The sequence below is a fragment of the Triturus cristatus genome, chromosome 12 (assembly GCF_964204655.1).
Source record: "Triturus cristatus chromosome 12, aTriCri1.1, whole genome shotgun sequence".
Lineage (NCBI taxonomy): Eukaryota > Metazoa > Chordata > Amphibia > Caudata > Salamandridae > Triturus > Triturus cristatus.
Window position 1 is genome coordinate 774642139 of NC_140595.1, and position 15527 is coordinate 774657665.

The 15527-nt window shown below is 48.5% G+C and overlaps 1 protein-coding gene across 1 annotated transcript in view; it reads left to right on the forward strand.

The window, feature by feature from the left end:
* DNAH2 (dynein axonemal heavy chain 2) overlaps positions 1–15527 on the forward strand; it is a 2945517-nt gene that overhangs the window by 1074694 nt on the left and 1855296 nt on the right. The window contains exon 41 of the mRNA XM_085638712.1: positions 6139–6264. Within this exon, the coding sequence (XP_085494838.1) occupies positions 6139–6264 (126 nt within the window). The remainder of the gene's footprint in view (positions 1–6138; positions 6265–15527) is intronic.

Genomic DNA, 15527 nt, shown 5'->3' on the forward strand with positions numbered 1-15527 from the left:
TAATTTGAACATAGCCTGTGGTGTTGCTCAAGTCACAGATTTAGCCAATGGCGATAACGGTGCGTACTTTTTGTGAGAAATCAAACCATTCTGCACTGAATGGATGGAGTGGAACGTAGAATGGCGGGAATACGCAAGGGCCTCTCCTTGTGGCGCGCGATACTCTTTTATCCTGGGGTAGATGGGATTGTTTGCAAAAGTGTGTGGATGAAATTGTTTTTCGGCTCCATGTTTAGTCACATTTTGGGTGACCGCAAATGTTCTGTCGTCATATCGCGCACAAACAGAAAATTGTCCCAAGGTGCTTGAATGATAGTTACTTCTGCCCAGATTCAAACGATTTGCCCACCTTACCGGTATTTGAACCCGTGACGTATGTGTTGCCGCACAGTGCTTCTTCCCAACAGGCCCGGTTACAGGAATTTTTATTCGGGTGGGCCAAGGATACATTCGGGTGGGCCACTGCACGCCCGATTGTTACTTATATGCCAGGCCTGCTTCAGGGCCCTCCTTTATCTCTCCTTAGTCTTACAAGGGCTCATTAATACACATTATTTTCTTTCCAAATCCCTTTCTAAATGTTATCGCTCTCAAAATAGAGTATATTTCTTTGTAATGTCCCTTTGATGGGAATTGGAGGTTTCTGAGGTGGGAGTACCAGGCAAGTGACACTTCTTGGGCTCTCCCTCATGACCTCCTCCTCAGGATTCCCTCAGCTGAGAACAACCCATAGCTCTTTCAAAACGCTTATTGCAATTGTGAACTGAGCACTCAGTGAGCTGTGAACTGTTCACAGTTCTCTTTGTGCTCAGTTCAAAACTGCGAGCTGAGAATTGGGAGAGCAAATAGCAGCTGACAGCTCTCCGAGAGCTCAGTTCACATTTGATGTTATGCTATGGTTTATTAATACAAGCATGTACAACTTGGATTCCTGGCACTATAGAACAACTTAATAGGAAAAAACTGTGTAATAAAAACAAGGAAAATCATAGAGAATTATAGATCAAAATGATAAAATACAGATTACATACAAGTCTTAAGTTTTTTTTATGCACAATAGGGGAAGGTCTTTCTCTAGCCAATGCAAATTAAAAGGCCCTGTCCCAAAAGGAAGCTATTTTATTCCTGAGGACATTCAGCAAATTTTTATTTGTGGCGTGCAAAGTTAATATTGGGCTGTATTATTAAAGTGTATCCCTGATACAAAGAGGAGAGAAAGAGTAGATAGAATGGTGTACAATCACTAGGCTCTTTTATGCCTCACAAGAAGCCAGCGGAGGATCTCATAATTAGTGTAACTTGTCCAGGAGTCTGAAAATGATACCGGGACAAGTTCAGCATATTTCTGCCTGGCCCAACTTCTTGGCAGGGTGAATGGTGTTCACCTTAAGAAAATAGTGGGTGGAAGCACGTAGCAAACTCAGCTCCGACCTTTGCTTTCACCTGCAGTGGAGTAGAGAGTGGTGTCGTAACTTAAACCCTGCCAATCCACCCCTGCTGCTCGCTGTCCTTTTTCCCCAGCCCCGCCCGCCCCTTGCTACTGGCCATGGGCGGCAATCTGAGGGATAGCCCCGGGCGCCAGAAGCTCTAGCTACGCCACTGCTTGAACCTCACCTTCTTGTAGTAACTAGGTTCAGTAAACCTTAGGAAACAGTTTTTGGTATCTTCCTCAACCAGTAGCTCATAAATATCCGGTATCCTTCCCTGATTCCAGCAGTCAAAGGGGTTTCCCCCAGCTAGCCCGCACATATATTGTAGGGCTGATGCTAGATGATATAGTCTTATATCTGGGACCGACAATCCTGCTCTCTCTAGGGAGAGACATCAATTTCCGCCTTGTCTTCCCGTATGCCCATATGAATCTATTTACCCCCCTATCTAGCTTTTGGAACCATATGGTCTCAAATTTCAGAGGTATTGATCTGAATAAAAACTGAACTTTAGGCAAAAAAATCATTTTTTTTCCCATTTCAACGGCCTCTTAGTGATAAGTGGAGGATATTTAGCCAAGCAAAATCCTGTGATCCCGTCTGAATAACCGGGGCTAATTTCTGCTTCACAATTTACCCTATATCAGCTGAGATTTTAACCCCCAAATACTTTGTTGACTGAATAACCCGAGGGTCGTTCAGCCCGAGATATTCATTGGTTATTATTTTATGTGGATTGAGTGAGTACCCAGATATTTTCCCGAAGGCTGATGTTTCTTTTGCTATTTCAGCCATTGCTGTCTCTGGTTCAGGTTTAGTGACCGCTAGATCATCTGGGTACCCTACAATGAACTTATGGATTTTATCCCAGGGTTGGCATCGATCCTGCAGATTAAAGTGTCGATATAGCAGGCGAATAGAAGTGGAGAGCTGGGGCAACCCTGCCTAGTCTCCCTATGTATCTTAAATTCCTCTGTTTGTCCACCCACCAATACGAGTCTAGATTTAGTGGAAGTGTACAATACTCGTAAGGCCTTGATAAAATCAATTCCAACCCCCAACCCTTTGAGTACTGCCCATAAAAAGCACAAGGAGGCCCTATCAAATGCTTTCTCTGCATCTAATAATATAAGTGCCATGGGGTCGCATGCGACTGCCATAGCATTGAAAAGCATAATGGCTCTTCTAACGTGATCTGTAGTCTCCCTCCCCGGTATGAATCTGTGCTGTCTGGGCGAGATGACTCGTCCAATGATCGGTCTCATACAATTCGCCAGCACTTTTGAGTATATTTTGGTGTCCGTGTAAATAAACGTAATTGGCTCGTATGAACCCTTCTTCAGGAATACCACTATGTTGGTTTGCGCCCATGAATTTGAAGGGGGGGGGTGAATTTCCCCTGATTGTACCTGATAGCGCAGGTTTGAAAAGTTAGCCCCAAGAGAGGGCCAGAAAACTTTGTAAAACTCGAGCGGGATCCGGTCTGGCCCGTCGACTTTACCTGCTGCAAGCTCGCTTGGACATCAGAGACTTAGGATGGCGTCTGCGTGAGAAAACCGCTGCGGTCGCCTGAACCTGTGCCACTTGATGCTGCCGTCTGTAGAGGTACCAGACCTCGGAAGACTCACAACTGCCCCGTGGAGGGAGCACAACATGTGGAGTACTTACTTTGGACTGGGAAGCAGCTCCGTGATCCGCCCAGCTGCCGAGACTCAAGCAGTCCTGAAAGTGCTGAGGGGCCCCCTTAAATGGATCTCTTTCACCGCCCAAGCTGCTGCTGAGCTCCTGGCTTTGCTCACAGTATGGCTCGGGTGGCTCTGGGCGCGGAGAAGCGCCAAAGCCGGAATGTCTCCCAAATCTGCCCGCTCAGCCAGCAGGCATGGAGATTGAATGGCGATAGCTGAGAGTTTTCAGTCTGCCTCATGAAGTTTGTGACATCATATTAGCAACTTGGCGTCTCTCGACAAAGACTGTGTATGCCTGCCAATGGGACAAATTTGTGGCTTGTTGTGCAGCTAAATTGATGGAACCATGGTCTGCCCCCTTATCCGAAGTTCTTTTGTTTGCATTGTCTCCGTCTGGCAAGGCCTTGCTTTGGGCACAGTTAAAGGGTACCTTTCAGCCATCCAAGTGGCGTAACGAAAGTTTAGGGGGCCCCCCTGCCACGTATACGGAGGGGCCCCAACTCCGGATCTAATCCGAGCTCTTGGGCCAGAGTATTGTGCTGTGGGGGCCCCCCTGCAGCTCAGGGCCCCCCCACCGCAGGGGCTGCGGGGGCCTGTGTTACGCCCCTGAGCCATCTCTGCTTTCTTGCTGTCACCAGATAAACCTTTCTGTTCAAGTCACTTGTTATGATATGGTTTCTGAAACCTTTATACCACAGCTCCCCCAAACACCTTTTATTATGCCCCAATGGGACCTTAATTTAGTCCTAACCTGATATGTTCGCGTTTTGAGCCCATGCACAGCTGTACTCTTAGATTGCTCACATCAAAGCTGTTTTTTTAGTGGCTATTATATTCACCAGAAGGATTTAGCGAACTTCAGGCACTCTCAGTCAACCCTACATATACCACTATCTTTCCAAACAAACTGGGCATCGGACCCGAGCCTGATTCCTCCCCAAGATTGTGATACCCTTTCAAGTCAGCCAGAACATCACGTTGCTGACCTTCTTTGCTCCACCTCACCCTTCCAAGGAAGAGGGGAGGCTCCACCGCCTATATCCAAAAAGAGTGTTATCCTTCTGGACTGATCATACCAAAGACATCCAAAAGGACTATCAACTTTTTATTGGGGTTGCTGGAGCAAAAAAACAGGAGAGCTGTGTAAAAGAGAACCATCGATGGTTTGTACTCTGCATCAAAATCTGCTACGCACTAGCCAAGAAGCAACCCACTTAGTACTTGTTAGCTCACTCCACCAAATCTAAAGCTACGACCATTGCTCTTGCTTGCAGAGTCCCAGTCCGGACACATGTCAGCAAGCCTTGTAGGCATTGCTGCATAGGTTTGCCAAACACTACTGTCTCGACAGTCAGGTCCAGCATTTCACCCTTTCGGTCCTTCAGGACTTCTAGTCTAACCAATTTGCAGATCCTCCTCTGGGGAAGTATTGCTTGTGTATCTATTCTAAGATAAGAAATCTGCGGCTAGAAGTCTCTCTCAGATGAACAAGTTACTTAACTTTGGTCACGCCCTATCTGGTAGAGGCTCTATCTAGCTGCAGATTCCTTGTAGACCCTCCCATTATCCCTATTCTGCAAACAGTGATTTCCATTTTGAGACTTCGTTGAGGAACTCACTTTGGCACACTTATCACAATACCTCAGTATCGATCTGTGCTTAAGGAGCGGAATGTAGTCATAAAACTGAGGTCAGCACACAGGAATCGTGCATTTATAGGCACCTCGTATGATACTTCCGTCACGGACGACACCTATGATTCCAGCTCAGGGCCGATCAACGCCACCTACTGGTGCACAAAGGGGCTTTCTGACGTCTGGGGAATATTCTAAGGTAAGGAATCTGTGGCTAGATAGTCTCTACCAGATTAATAAAATTTTATAAGCTCCTTGGAAAATTTCTAGTACTAGAAATTCAATTATTCAACGGCATGATGAATAAGTCTATATTCCACACATCCTTTAAAAAACAGGAAACTGATATTTTCCCTAAACTAGACAAAAACTATGCTAAATGCAGCTTATATCATCCAGTAACCTTATGGAATTTGAACTAAAAGATATATATGTAACTAATAGCTTCAGAAATGTCTGGCTTAAATGTAACCAAACGGGGTTTCTCCCAGGTAACTTACTTTCGGCAAATGCTCATTTTATGTGGGAAGGAATTGAGTATGCAGGAAATACAGGTCGTCCTCAACCTTTTCTACCTTTTGATAGCTATTCTTTTTTTGCCACAGAAAAAGCTTTTGATTAGTTAACTGGACTTTTTTATTTGCTGTAATGGATACAGTAAAGTCATTATACCAATAAGCCCTAACGTTAACCGAGCTGTAAAGATTTATAAGCACATGATATTGCTGTCTTTATGAATCCAGAAATACCAAATATGCAGAATACATTGCAAATCGTTTTTGACTTTTTGATCTTTGTCTACTCCACACACCCTACACCTATGGTAAGTCCTGCTCTGCTATCTATTTTAAAGGTGGGGAATCTCTGGTCAGAAGTATCCATCAGAAGTACAAGTTACTTACTTTTGATGACATATTTTCTAGTGGATACTCTATCTAATCACCCATTCCTCACTGCCCTTTTACTTTCTAAAACGGTTCTAACTTAGAGACCTACACACTGGTACTGAAAATTGTTTGTGCTCTGTGTCAGAGGGCGTTAAAAGAGCTAAGCAAGAAACTGATGTTGGAGCGCTGTGGTGGTGCTTAATTTGGCACTGCTCTGACACTTTATGGCATGTGTGGAGTCAATACAGAGCTGAATGGCAAAATATAGCGGTTTATGGGATGACTACGAAAAAAATGTCCAGAACCAGTTGGGGAAAATGCTAAATGTTAGAAATCTTCATTTATATATAATATCCACCAGCAAGAGCGTTGCTGAAGGCAAGTAACATTTTTGTCAAGACACTTGTGCCTCAAAGACTGTCTATAGTGTGTTTGCTTTCTTCAAAATTATACCAACCTCTTTTGGTAGAGACCAATCATGACCCATAATTATATTTTGTAGATTCTTCTTATGTCCATGAAAGATATGAACATTGCCAAGCTGACCTCTATCGACCTGCCGCTCTTCGCTGCCATCATTCAAGACCTCTTTCCTGGAATTGATACCCCATCAATAGACTACGGAAAGGTCAGCAAACTTTGATGCCTTGTTTTGATTTGTTATTTTATTTAACATGTATTTGAATTCTCAAGTATTTACAAACCCCCAAACCTTTATCTACAGCAATTTAAATAAATGTGCAGGGCCAACATGGACATGGACCTACAGTAAATGTGACATTTAATAGACTATTCACATTACTGTGGTATGTTAACACTTCTGGAGATCACTACATTGCCAATTTCATGGTTTTGAAGCAGAGAGACCAGAGATACAGTGACCCGAGAGCATGTATGTGTTTCACATAAAACCTTAATTTAATGTTTGGAGTCAGGGCATTCTCAAGCTTACCTCTTAACAGTAGATCTAGCTACTATATTTAATTGGTTTTGTAGCTGAAAACTCTCTTATATACTCATCAACAGACTGACTCTGTCCTTCATTCACATCTTCACCTTGTATTACAACCCCGTCATTCTAAGTCATCCTTGATTTCCTCCCCAGCGTATAGACTTTGCAATATCACACACCTTCTTAATTCGCCACGTTTTTGCCGCCAAAATTGGCAGGCATGTACGGGGCACCGCTAGAGTAGGGGGAACTACCTGGCTCACTGCGGGAATCCAAAGTCTCGATCCTGAAGCCTGAGCGAGACGTGACGCAGCTGACCTCATACAGGCCAATAACATTACTATCCGCTGACTGTAAGATCCTAGGCAAGATTCTGCCGGACCAACTGGGTCCAATGCTTCTGCAGTTAATACACGCAAACCAGAATGGGTAGGGTAGGAATATCTCCTAAAACATCCGCAGGCTCTTTCATGTCCAGGATCGAGCTTCGGGTCGCTACCCCAGGGCGGCTCGCCTGGTCCTGGACCTGAAAAAGGCATTTGACATCCGGACATGGCCATACCTTTTCGGGACGCTACAATGGATGGGGCTGGGTCCCACCTTCAGAGCCCAAGTAAAACTATTATACATCAATCTCATGTCCAGGATACGACTGTGTAAATACATCTTGCTGCCCCTCCAGATAGGGAGAGGCACCCGGCGGGGTGCCCCCTCTCCCCCCTTATATTTGCCATGGCAATGGAACCTCTTGTGATATGGTTGCGCCAGGAGGGATAAGCTTGGGGCATCCCAATAGCAGGTACTACGCACATTGTGTCTCTGTATGCAGACGACCGGTTGCTGTATATACGGGATATCGCAGTGGATCTCAGTCCCATATGGAATACACTTTTGGAATTTGAGGCTGCAGCAGGGCTGAAGGTCAACTGGGCAAAATCCACTATCTAGCCCCTGTACCCAGACCTTCCTCCATGAGAGATAAGATTCGGAAACTCGAGTATTGCTTGGAATACCTGCGCCCCATGATACCTTGGCATTCAACATTATCACTGTCCCACAGACTTATTCGAGGGTAATCATCATAGAGCCCTAGTGGGAGCTAAGGCCCGAGTAAAATTCTGGAAGGCTCTGTCTCTAGCCCCAATAGACAGTATAGCCTTTGCGAAAATGATCTTAGTGCCGCAGTTTCTCTGCTACTTTGCCAATACCCCTATCTTCCCCCTTGCTCTTTCTTCCGCGAGCTCGATACCTTATTGAGCTCCCTCATATGAGGAAACAGATGTCGGAGAGTGGCCCTTTCAAAGCTGCAACTCCCGGCAGACAGAGGAGGACTGGGTGCGCCATCCTTTGAAGCCTACTTTCTCGCGGCGCAGCTCCAATGGCTGTCTCGATGGACAGCAGGACGACATCTAGGGGTGATCACCTCGGAGATAGGATCTATGTCGGTGCTGGCTATTTGCTGCCTGCTCCTACCGGCACCCGTCCTGATTCAACATATCCCTTACAGGTGACGGTAGCACGTGCATGCATGTTATGCATTCACCGCATGTCTGGCTGGATCCCCTTGTACACCCCTCTATTCCCGCTAGCCAGACTCTCTAGAAACAGAGGATACTACTCTGCCCGAACAATGCAAATCTGGACAAACCACTCGGTTCTGGAGATGGAATCCCTGTTCGCGGAGGGTCAACTATTCCCGTTTGACCAGCTCTCGGAGGAGATGGGCCTCCCACGGGGGCAGTTCCTGCTCAATAGACAAATAATCCTAAATTGCCATCGCCTTTGAAACCTCTCAGAGGGAGAATCCACGCAATACTCAATATGGGCATGGGCCGATACTTAATTACATGGCTTTATAAAGCAATCCGAGATATCACTACCATTACACTTACCCCACTACGACAGAAATGGGAGGAGGAGATAGGGCGCCCACTACATGATAAGTAATGGGACCAAGCCCTAGACTACCTAAAGAAAGTGTTCCTGCAATGCTCAGTTTAAAAACGTACAGTTCCCCATACTGCATCGGGCCTATCTCACCCCAGCGCGGCTCCTACGGTTTTACCCAAACACACAATTCCTCTGCCCAAGATGTCAAACCCTGGATGCAATATTTAAACACATGTTTTGGCTATGCCCCATGATACAAACCTATTGGAGTACAATACACAAGGCACTATGCGAATTAACAGGGCTCACTGACATTCACACCTGAGAAACCAGTGGGATCTGGATATTTCGCAGACGAAAGACCCATAAGGTCCCGATGCGCTTTGCCTCCCTAGCACTTCTATTGGCCAAGAGAGGGATCACAATGTACTGAAGAGACCCAGAAGGGCCGCCACAGGCACCCTGGACAGGGGCAGTTAGAAAATGGGGCTCGGCAGAGGAGGACATAATCAGGCGGGAGGAGGTACAAGGTTTGCAAAAGAAACACATTTCTATGGAGTGGGCTACACCACTGCACCAATTCCACCACCATGCACTAAGCACTCAGCAAACGCAAACACAGACAATTTCAGCGGAAGCCTCAAACCAAGATATACAAGCCTAGCCCATCCCAAATACTGGTAATACCACAGTTACCTCCAGACATCACAATAGCACATGACCTAGAGTACACCCACGGAAAAAAGAGATCCACACACAGCGCTTACACTTGTCTGAATCTTGCTCTGGGAGAGCCTTGCTACCCCCACACCCTCCTAAAGAATACAGCAACATAATCCCCCCATTTCTTGACGCCTACGGTTGAAGATGATCTTACTTACCTTGCCCCAATCACCCCAGGTTGCTAACCCACATTATAAACATGAGTTATCACAGCCTCCATAAGTTGCTAACACACCTACCTTCATATCAGTGTTCACCTACCATCATATGACATCACATCCATCATCCAATGGCTACCCACCCAAATTCATATATGACAGCGTAACCACTGGTATATGTCTGCACAGCTACCAGTGTATGCCAACATGCCTCCTAACTCCACACAGCCAACATCATACACCAACATATCCCTCATCATACATTAACGCAAGCAACATTATATACAAACACAACAAGAAAGAATACAAACAAAAGCAAATCCTCTTTTAAAAAAAAAAAGGGTGAAAGGAGTTGAGGCTGATGATTTTTTAAAATAATGCTTTTGCCATACAAACTCCCTATGAAGTGGGGTGTTAACCTACATAAATATATTTTCCTTCAAAGAGAGAAAAGTAACTTTTCCTTCAGAAACCTGTGGAGCCTATTGGCCCAGACTCTTGTACTTTCAAACCAGACCTGCAACTCCTGAACCAGGCAATACAGAAAGACACTACTGCACAAGCTAGCGTTAGTGCTGACAACTTCAAGTTGAAAAGCCTGGATATTCGTGAGAGATGCAGACAAATTGTGAGAGCTGCAAAAGCAGATTGAGCATCTAGGTTTTATGCCTTTTAAATGGAAAAGGTTCCCTGTGTGCGCTGCAGAATTGGGTTTAGACCCTTTTAATGTTATTCTTCAACAGATTCTTCCTTATGTACTGCATTTAGTGCATTAGGGTTTGTGGTACTCTTCTATCAGAGGCTTTCTTAGTTACATTACCCAGAAATGGAAGCCTAATTTACAATACCCTTTTTCGCAGAGACTGTTCAGAGTTTATGAATGGCCATTTCAAAGTATACTCACCACTCGCAGTATCGAATTGGAAACATAATAGTCCTGGTATTTTGATGAAAAGCCCCTTTCAGCCTGTCCAGCATCTGTCTTGGGAAATTGCCTTCTTGCTTGCAGTAACTTCAGCAAGAAGAGTGGATGAACTGCAAGCCCTTTTATAAAAGACCTGTTCTACTCAGTTAAAAACGGATCTGCATACCAACTGTGCAATTGCCTTTCCATGTAAAGCAACCAATTGTTTTACCTACTTTTTCTCTGACCCTATCTCCTTCTGTAGCGAGTGCAACCATGCAAATTGAAATGATATGTAAAACTGCACTTGTACAATTAACAAAATAACAGAATTCCAAATAACTGGATTGCTTATATGTACAGACATCTTCAGTTGAGTAGGCAGAGCTGTTGAACCATTTCAGAGAAGGTGAGCTTAATTTCCACCATCTGCTTTCATTAATGTTAATTGATGTCTAGTTGTAATTCAGGTGACCTGACCCTAGGACACCCCCACGCCGCACGGCTCACCAGCGGTGCCCCCTTGCTGCTGCTCGCTCTTCCGCTCCGCTGTTGCCTTAATTTCGTGCATTTTTGTGATAATACTTTCTTTTTTACTTCTGTTAAATAGATAGTGTGCTTTTCGTTATTACTGCACCCTCTGGTGTGCCCCCCCCCGCTCCCCGCCGCTGCTCCCTCGCGGCCCCGCCCCCTTTTCTATTCTGTACCCCATTGGCCGCCCCGCTCCCGCCTGCCAGCTGCCCCTCCCTCCCACTTGGCCTCATATGCAGCCCACGCGGCACGGGCGAGTGTGACCTGACCCTAGGACACCCCCCACACCGCACGGCTCGCCAGCGGTGCCCCCTTGCTGCTGCTCGCTCTTCCGCTCCGCTGTTGCCTTAATTTCGTGCATTTTTGTGATAATACTTTCTTTTTTACTTCTGTTAAATAGATATTGTGCTTTTCGTTATTACTGTACCCTCTGGTGTGTCCCCCCCCGCTCCCCGCCGCTGCTCCCTCGCAGCCCCGCCCCCTTTTCTATTCTGTAACCCATTGGCCGCCCGCTCCCACCTCCCAGCTGCCCCTCCCTCCCACTTGGCCTCATATGCAGCCCGCGCGTCACGGGCGAGTGTGACCTGACCCTAGGACACCCCCCACGCCACACGGCTCGCCAGCGGTGCCCCCTTGCTGCTGCTTGCTCTTTCGCTCCGCTGTTGCCTTAATTTCGTGCATTTTTGTGATAATACTTTTTTTTTAACTTCTGTTAAATAGATAGTGTGCTTTTCGTTATTACTGTACCCTCTGGTGTGACCCCCCTGCTCCCCGCTTCCCGCCGCTGCTCCCTCGCGGCCCCGCCCCCTTTTCTATTCTGTACCCCTATGGCCGCCCCGCTCCCCCCTCCCAGCTGCTCCTCCCTCCCACTTGGCCTCTTATGCAGCCCGCGCGTACGCGCAGCGGTCATGCGCAGCAGGCGCGCCGATTGTGCGCTGAAGGCGCGCCAAAGGCAAGCCCGTCTACGCCTGTCCGCACCTGGACCGCGCCCAGCGCCAGGACCCCTGGTCCTCAACGATGCGATCGCACCCGACGAACTTATGACGCCGCCACCCTCCACACACTCAACGCCGACCGAAACCCCGCCTGCTACCGAGCCACCCCGAAACGCACCCACGGACCCTTCACCTGCCAAGCCTGCAAATTCACCTGCCTCCGACCCTGCACCGCACCCGCCAAGCCGAGCACCAGCAACGACCACCTCAAGTGCATCCTGCTCAACACCCGCTCCGTCCACAGGCACGCCGTCGAACTCTGGAACCTCCTCGACACAACATCACCAGACGTCGCCTTCCTAACAGAAACCTGGATGAACGCCTCCTCAACCCCCGACATCGCCATAGCCATCCCGCAGGGCTACAAGATCACCCGGAAGGACCGCGTCAACCAAACCGGAGGAGGCATCGCCATCGTCCACAGAAACACCATCCGCATCACGACCAACTCCGACGACACCCTCACCGCCGCCGAGCACCTTCACTTCCAGATTCACACCGACCCCAAGACCACCCTCAGAGGCACCCTCATCTACAGACCCCCGGGACCACGCACACAATTCAGCGAAGCCATCGCAGACTTCGTCAGTCCGCACGCCCTCACCTCCACAGACTACATCCTCCTAGGGGACCTCGATTTCCACCTGGAGAACAACAAGGACAGCAACACCGCCGCCCTGCTGGACAACCTCGCCAACCTCAGACTCAAGCAACTGGTGAACACCCCCACCCACTACGCCGGCCACACGCTTGCCCCGTCTTCTCCTCCAGCAAGCACATCTCCTTCAGCCACTCCACCGGACTACACTGGACAGATCACAGCTGCATCCACTTCAACTTCAGGAGAACCACGACCCACCTCCACCCGCAACAGGTTCCCCGCAGAAGCTGGAGCAAGATCACCGCCGACCAGCTCACCACCACCCTCAGCCAGAACCCACCCACCAGCATGACGGACCCTAACGAAGCAGCCTGCAACTTCACACAGTGGCTCTCCAACTGCGCCGACGAACTCGCACCACTAAAGAATCCGCCCAGCAGACCTGGCAGCAGGAAAACTTTGTGGTTTACCAACGACCTCAAAACCTCCAAGAAAACCTGCCACATCCTCGAGAAAGCCTGGCGTCACGACCAGACAACAGAAAACATGACAGCCCTCAAGAACGCTACCCGCAAACACCACCAGCTGATCCGCACCACCAAGAAGACAACATTCAAAGAACGACTGAACAACAACACCCACAACAGCAAGGAACTCTTAAGCATCGTTAAAGAGCTCTCCAACCCCAGCGCCTGCAACAACGACATCACACCCTCGCAAGACCTCTGCGACTCACTCGCCTCGTTCTTTCACCGCAAGATCGCCGACATACACAACAGCTTCGACGCTCTGACCACGCACCCAACCACTGAACCAGCGCCCCCCACCACCACCCTCTGCACCTGGACCCCTGTCAGCACCGAAGACACCACCCGCCTGATGAACACCATCCACTCCGGCTCCCCTACCGACCCCTGCCCACACCACATCTTCAACAAAGCCGACTCCATCATCGCACCCCTACTCCGGAACATCATCAACAGCTCCTTCGCATCCGCCACCTTCCCGGAGAGCTGGAAACATGCCGAGCTGAGCGCCCTCCTGAAGAAACCCACCGCGGACCCCACGGACCTCAAGAACTTCCGCCCCATCTCGCTCCTCCCCTTCCCAGCCAAAGTCATTGAGAAGACCGTCAACAGACAACTCTCCGCCTTCCTCGAGACCAACGAATCCCTCGACCCCTCACAGTCCGGTTTCCAAGCAAACCACAGCACCGAGACCGCCCTCATCGCAGCCACCGATGACATCAGGTCCCTGCTCGACAACGGGAAAACTGCTGCCCTCATCCTCCTGGACCGCTCAGCAGCTATCGACACCGTATGCCACCGCACCCTGATACAGCGCCTCAGCAACACCGGAATCCAAGGAGTGGCACTGGAGTGGATCATCTCGTTCCTCACCGGAAGAACCCAGAGAGTCCACCTCCCCCCGTTCCGATCTGCGGCCACCGAAGTCATCTGCGGCGTTCCGCAAGGATCTTCTCTCAGCCCCACCCTCTTCAACATCTACATGAGCCCTCTCGCAGCCATCGCTCGCCAACACAACCTCAACATCATCTCCTACGCTGACGACACCCAGCTGATCCTCTCCCTCACCAACGCCACCGCCACCGCCACCGCCAAAGCCAGCCTCCAGGAAGGAATGAAAGACGTCGCGGAATGGATGAAGCTCAGCCGTCTGAAACTGAACTCAGACAAGACGGAAGTCCTCATCCTGGGACCATCTCCCTCGGCCTGGGACGACTCCTGGTGGCCCCCTGCCCTAGGCACCGCACCCAAGCCAACGGACCACGCACGCAACCTGGGCTTCATCCTGGACTCCTCCCTCACGATGACCAAGCAAGTCAACGCCGTCTCGTCATCCTGCTTCAACACCCTGCGCATGCTCCGAAAGATCTTCCGATGGATCCCCACCGAAACCAGGAAGACGGTTACCCAGGCCCTCGTCACCAGCCGTCTGGACTACAGGAACACCCTCTATGCCGGAACCACAGCCAAACTCCAAAAAAGACTCCAGCGCATACAGAACGCCTCTGCACGACTCATCCTGGACATCCCTCGCCACAGCCACATCTCTGCCCACCTGAAAGACCTGCACTGGCTCCCCATCAACAAGAGGATCACGTTCAGACTCCTCACCCACGCACACAAGGCTCTCCACGACACGGGCCCGAATTACCTCAACAGCCGCCTCACATTCTACACACCCACCCGCCAGCTCAGATCCGCCAGCCTCGCCCTCGCCACCGTCCCACGATTTCGGAAATCCAACGTCGGAGGAAGATCCTTCTCCTACCTGGCAGCCAAGACATGGAACTCCCTCCCCACTCACCTACGGCTGACCCTGGACCATCTCTCCTTCAGGAAACAACTCAAGACCTGGCTGTTCGAGCAGAAGCAACCCCCTTTCCCTCAGCGCCTTGAGACCCTTACGGGTGAGTAGTGCGCTATACAAATTTTGTTGTATTGCATTGTATTGCATAGGAACGATGGTCCCAGTAAACAATACATGAATACACAAAATATAATAATTAAAAACAATTATTCAAACACACATTGTTTTAGTTTACACATAGTGTTATTTAATCACACTGGTCGTATATACTTTCATAGTATTATTAAATTCTTTTCAAATGTGCCCCTAGAGCAGAAAGGGGAGATGGGGAAGTGACGTGTTTGAAGTGAGGATAGAAGATGGGTGGGGAGTGCAAATCACAAACATATATTGGTCCAATGGGACCTGCCCCTCCCCCCTTGACCCTGTCCTGATGAAGTCCCTGCTGTAAGGGACATAATAACCTACCAACCAGGGGTCGAAACGTCCACATCTTTTATATCTATAGCCAGTCCGCTCAACAGCAATTCATCACTGTGTCATTGTCCATAATCATGGCTGTTTAATATCTTTGTATAACAGGAATCTGTTGGGTTTTAAACATAAGCCCGTTCTTTGTAAATAATATATGTTTGTGATTTGCACTCCCCAATCATCTTCTATCCTCACTTCAAACATGTCACTTCCACATCTCCCCTTTCTGCTCTAGGGGCACATTTGAAAATAATTGAATAATACTATGAAAGTATATACGCCCAGTGTGATTAAATAGCACTGTGTAAACTAGAACAATGTGTGTTTGA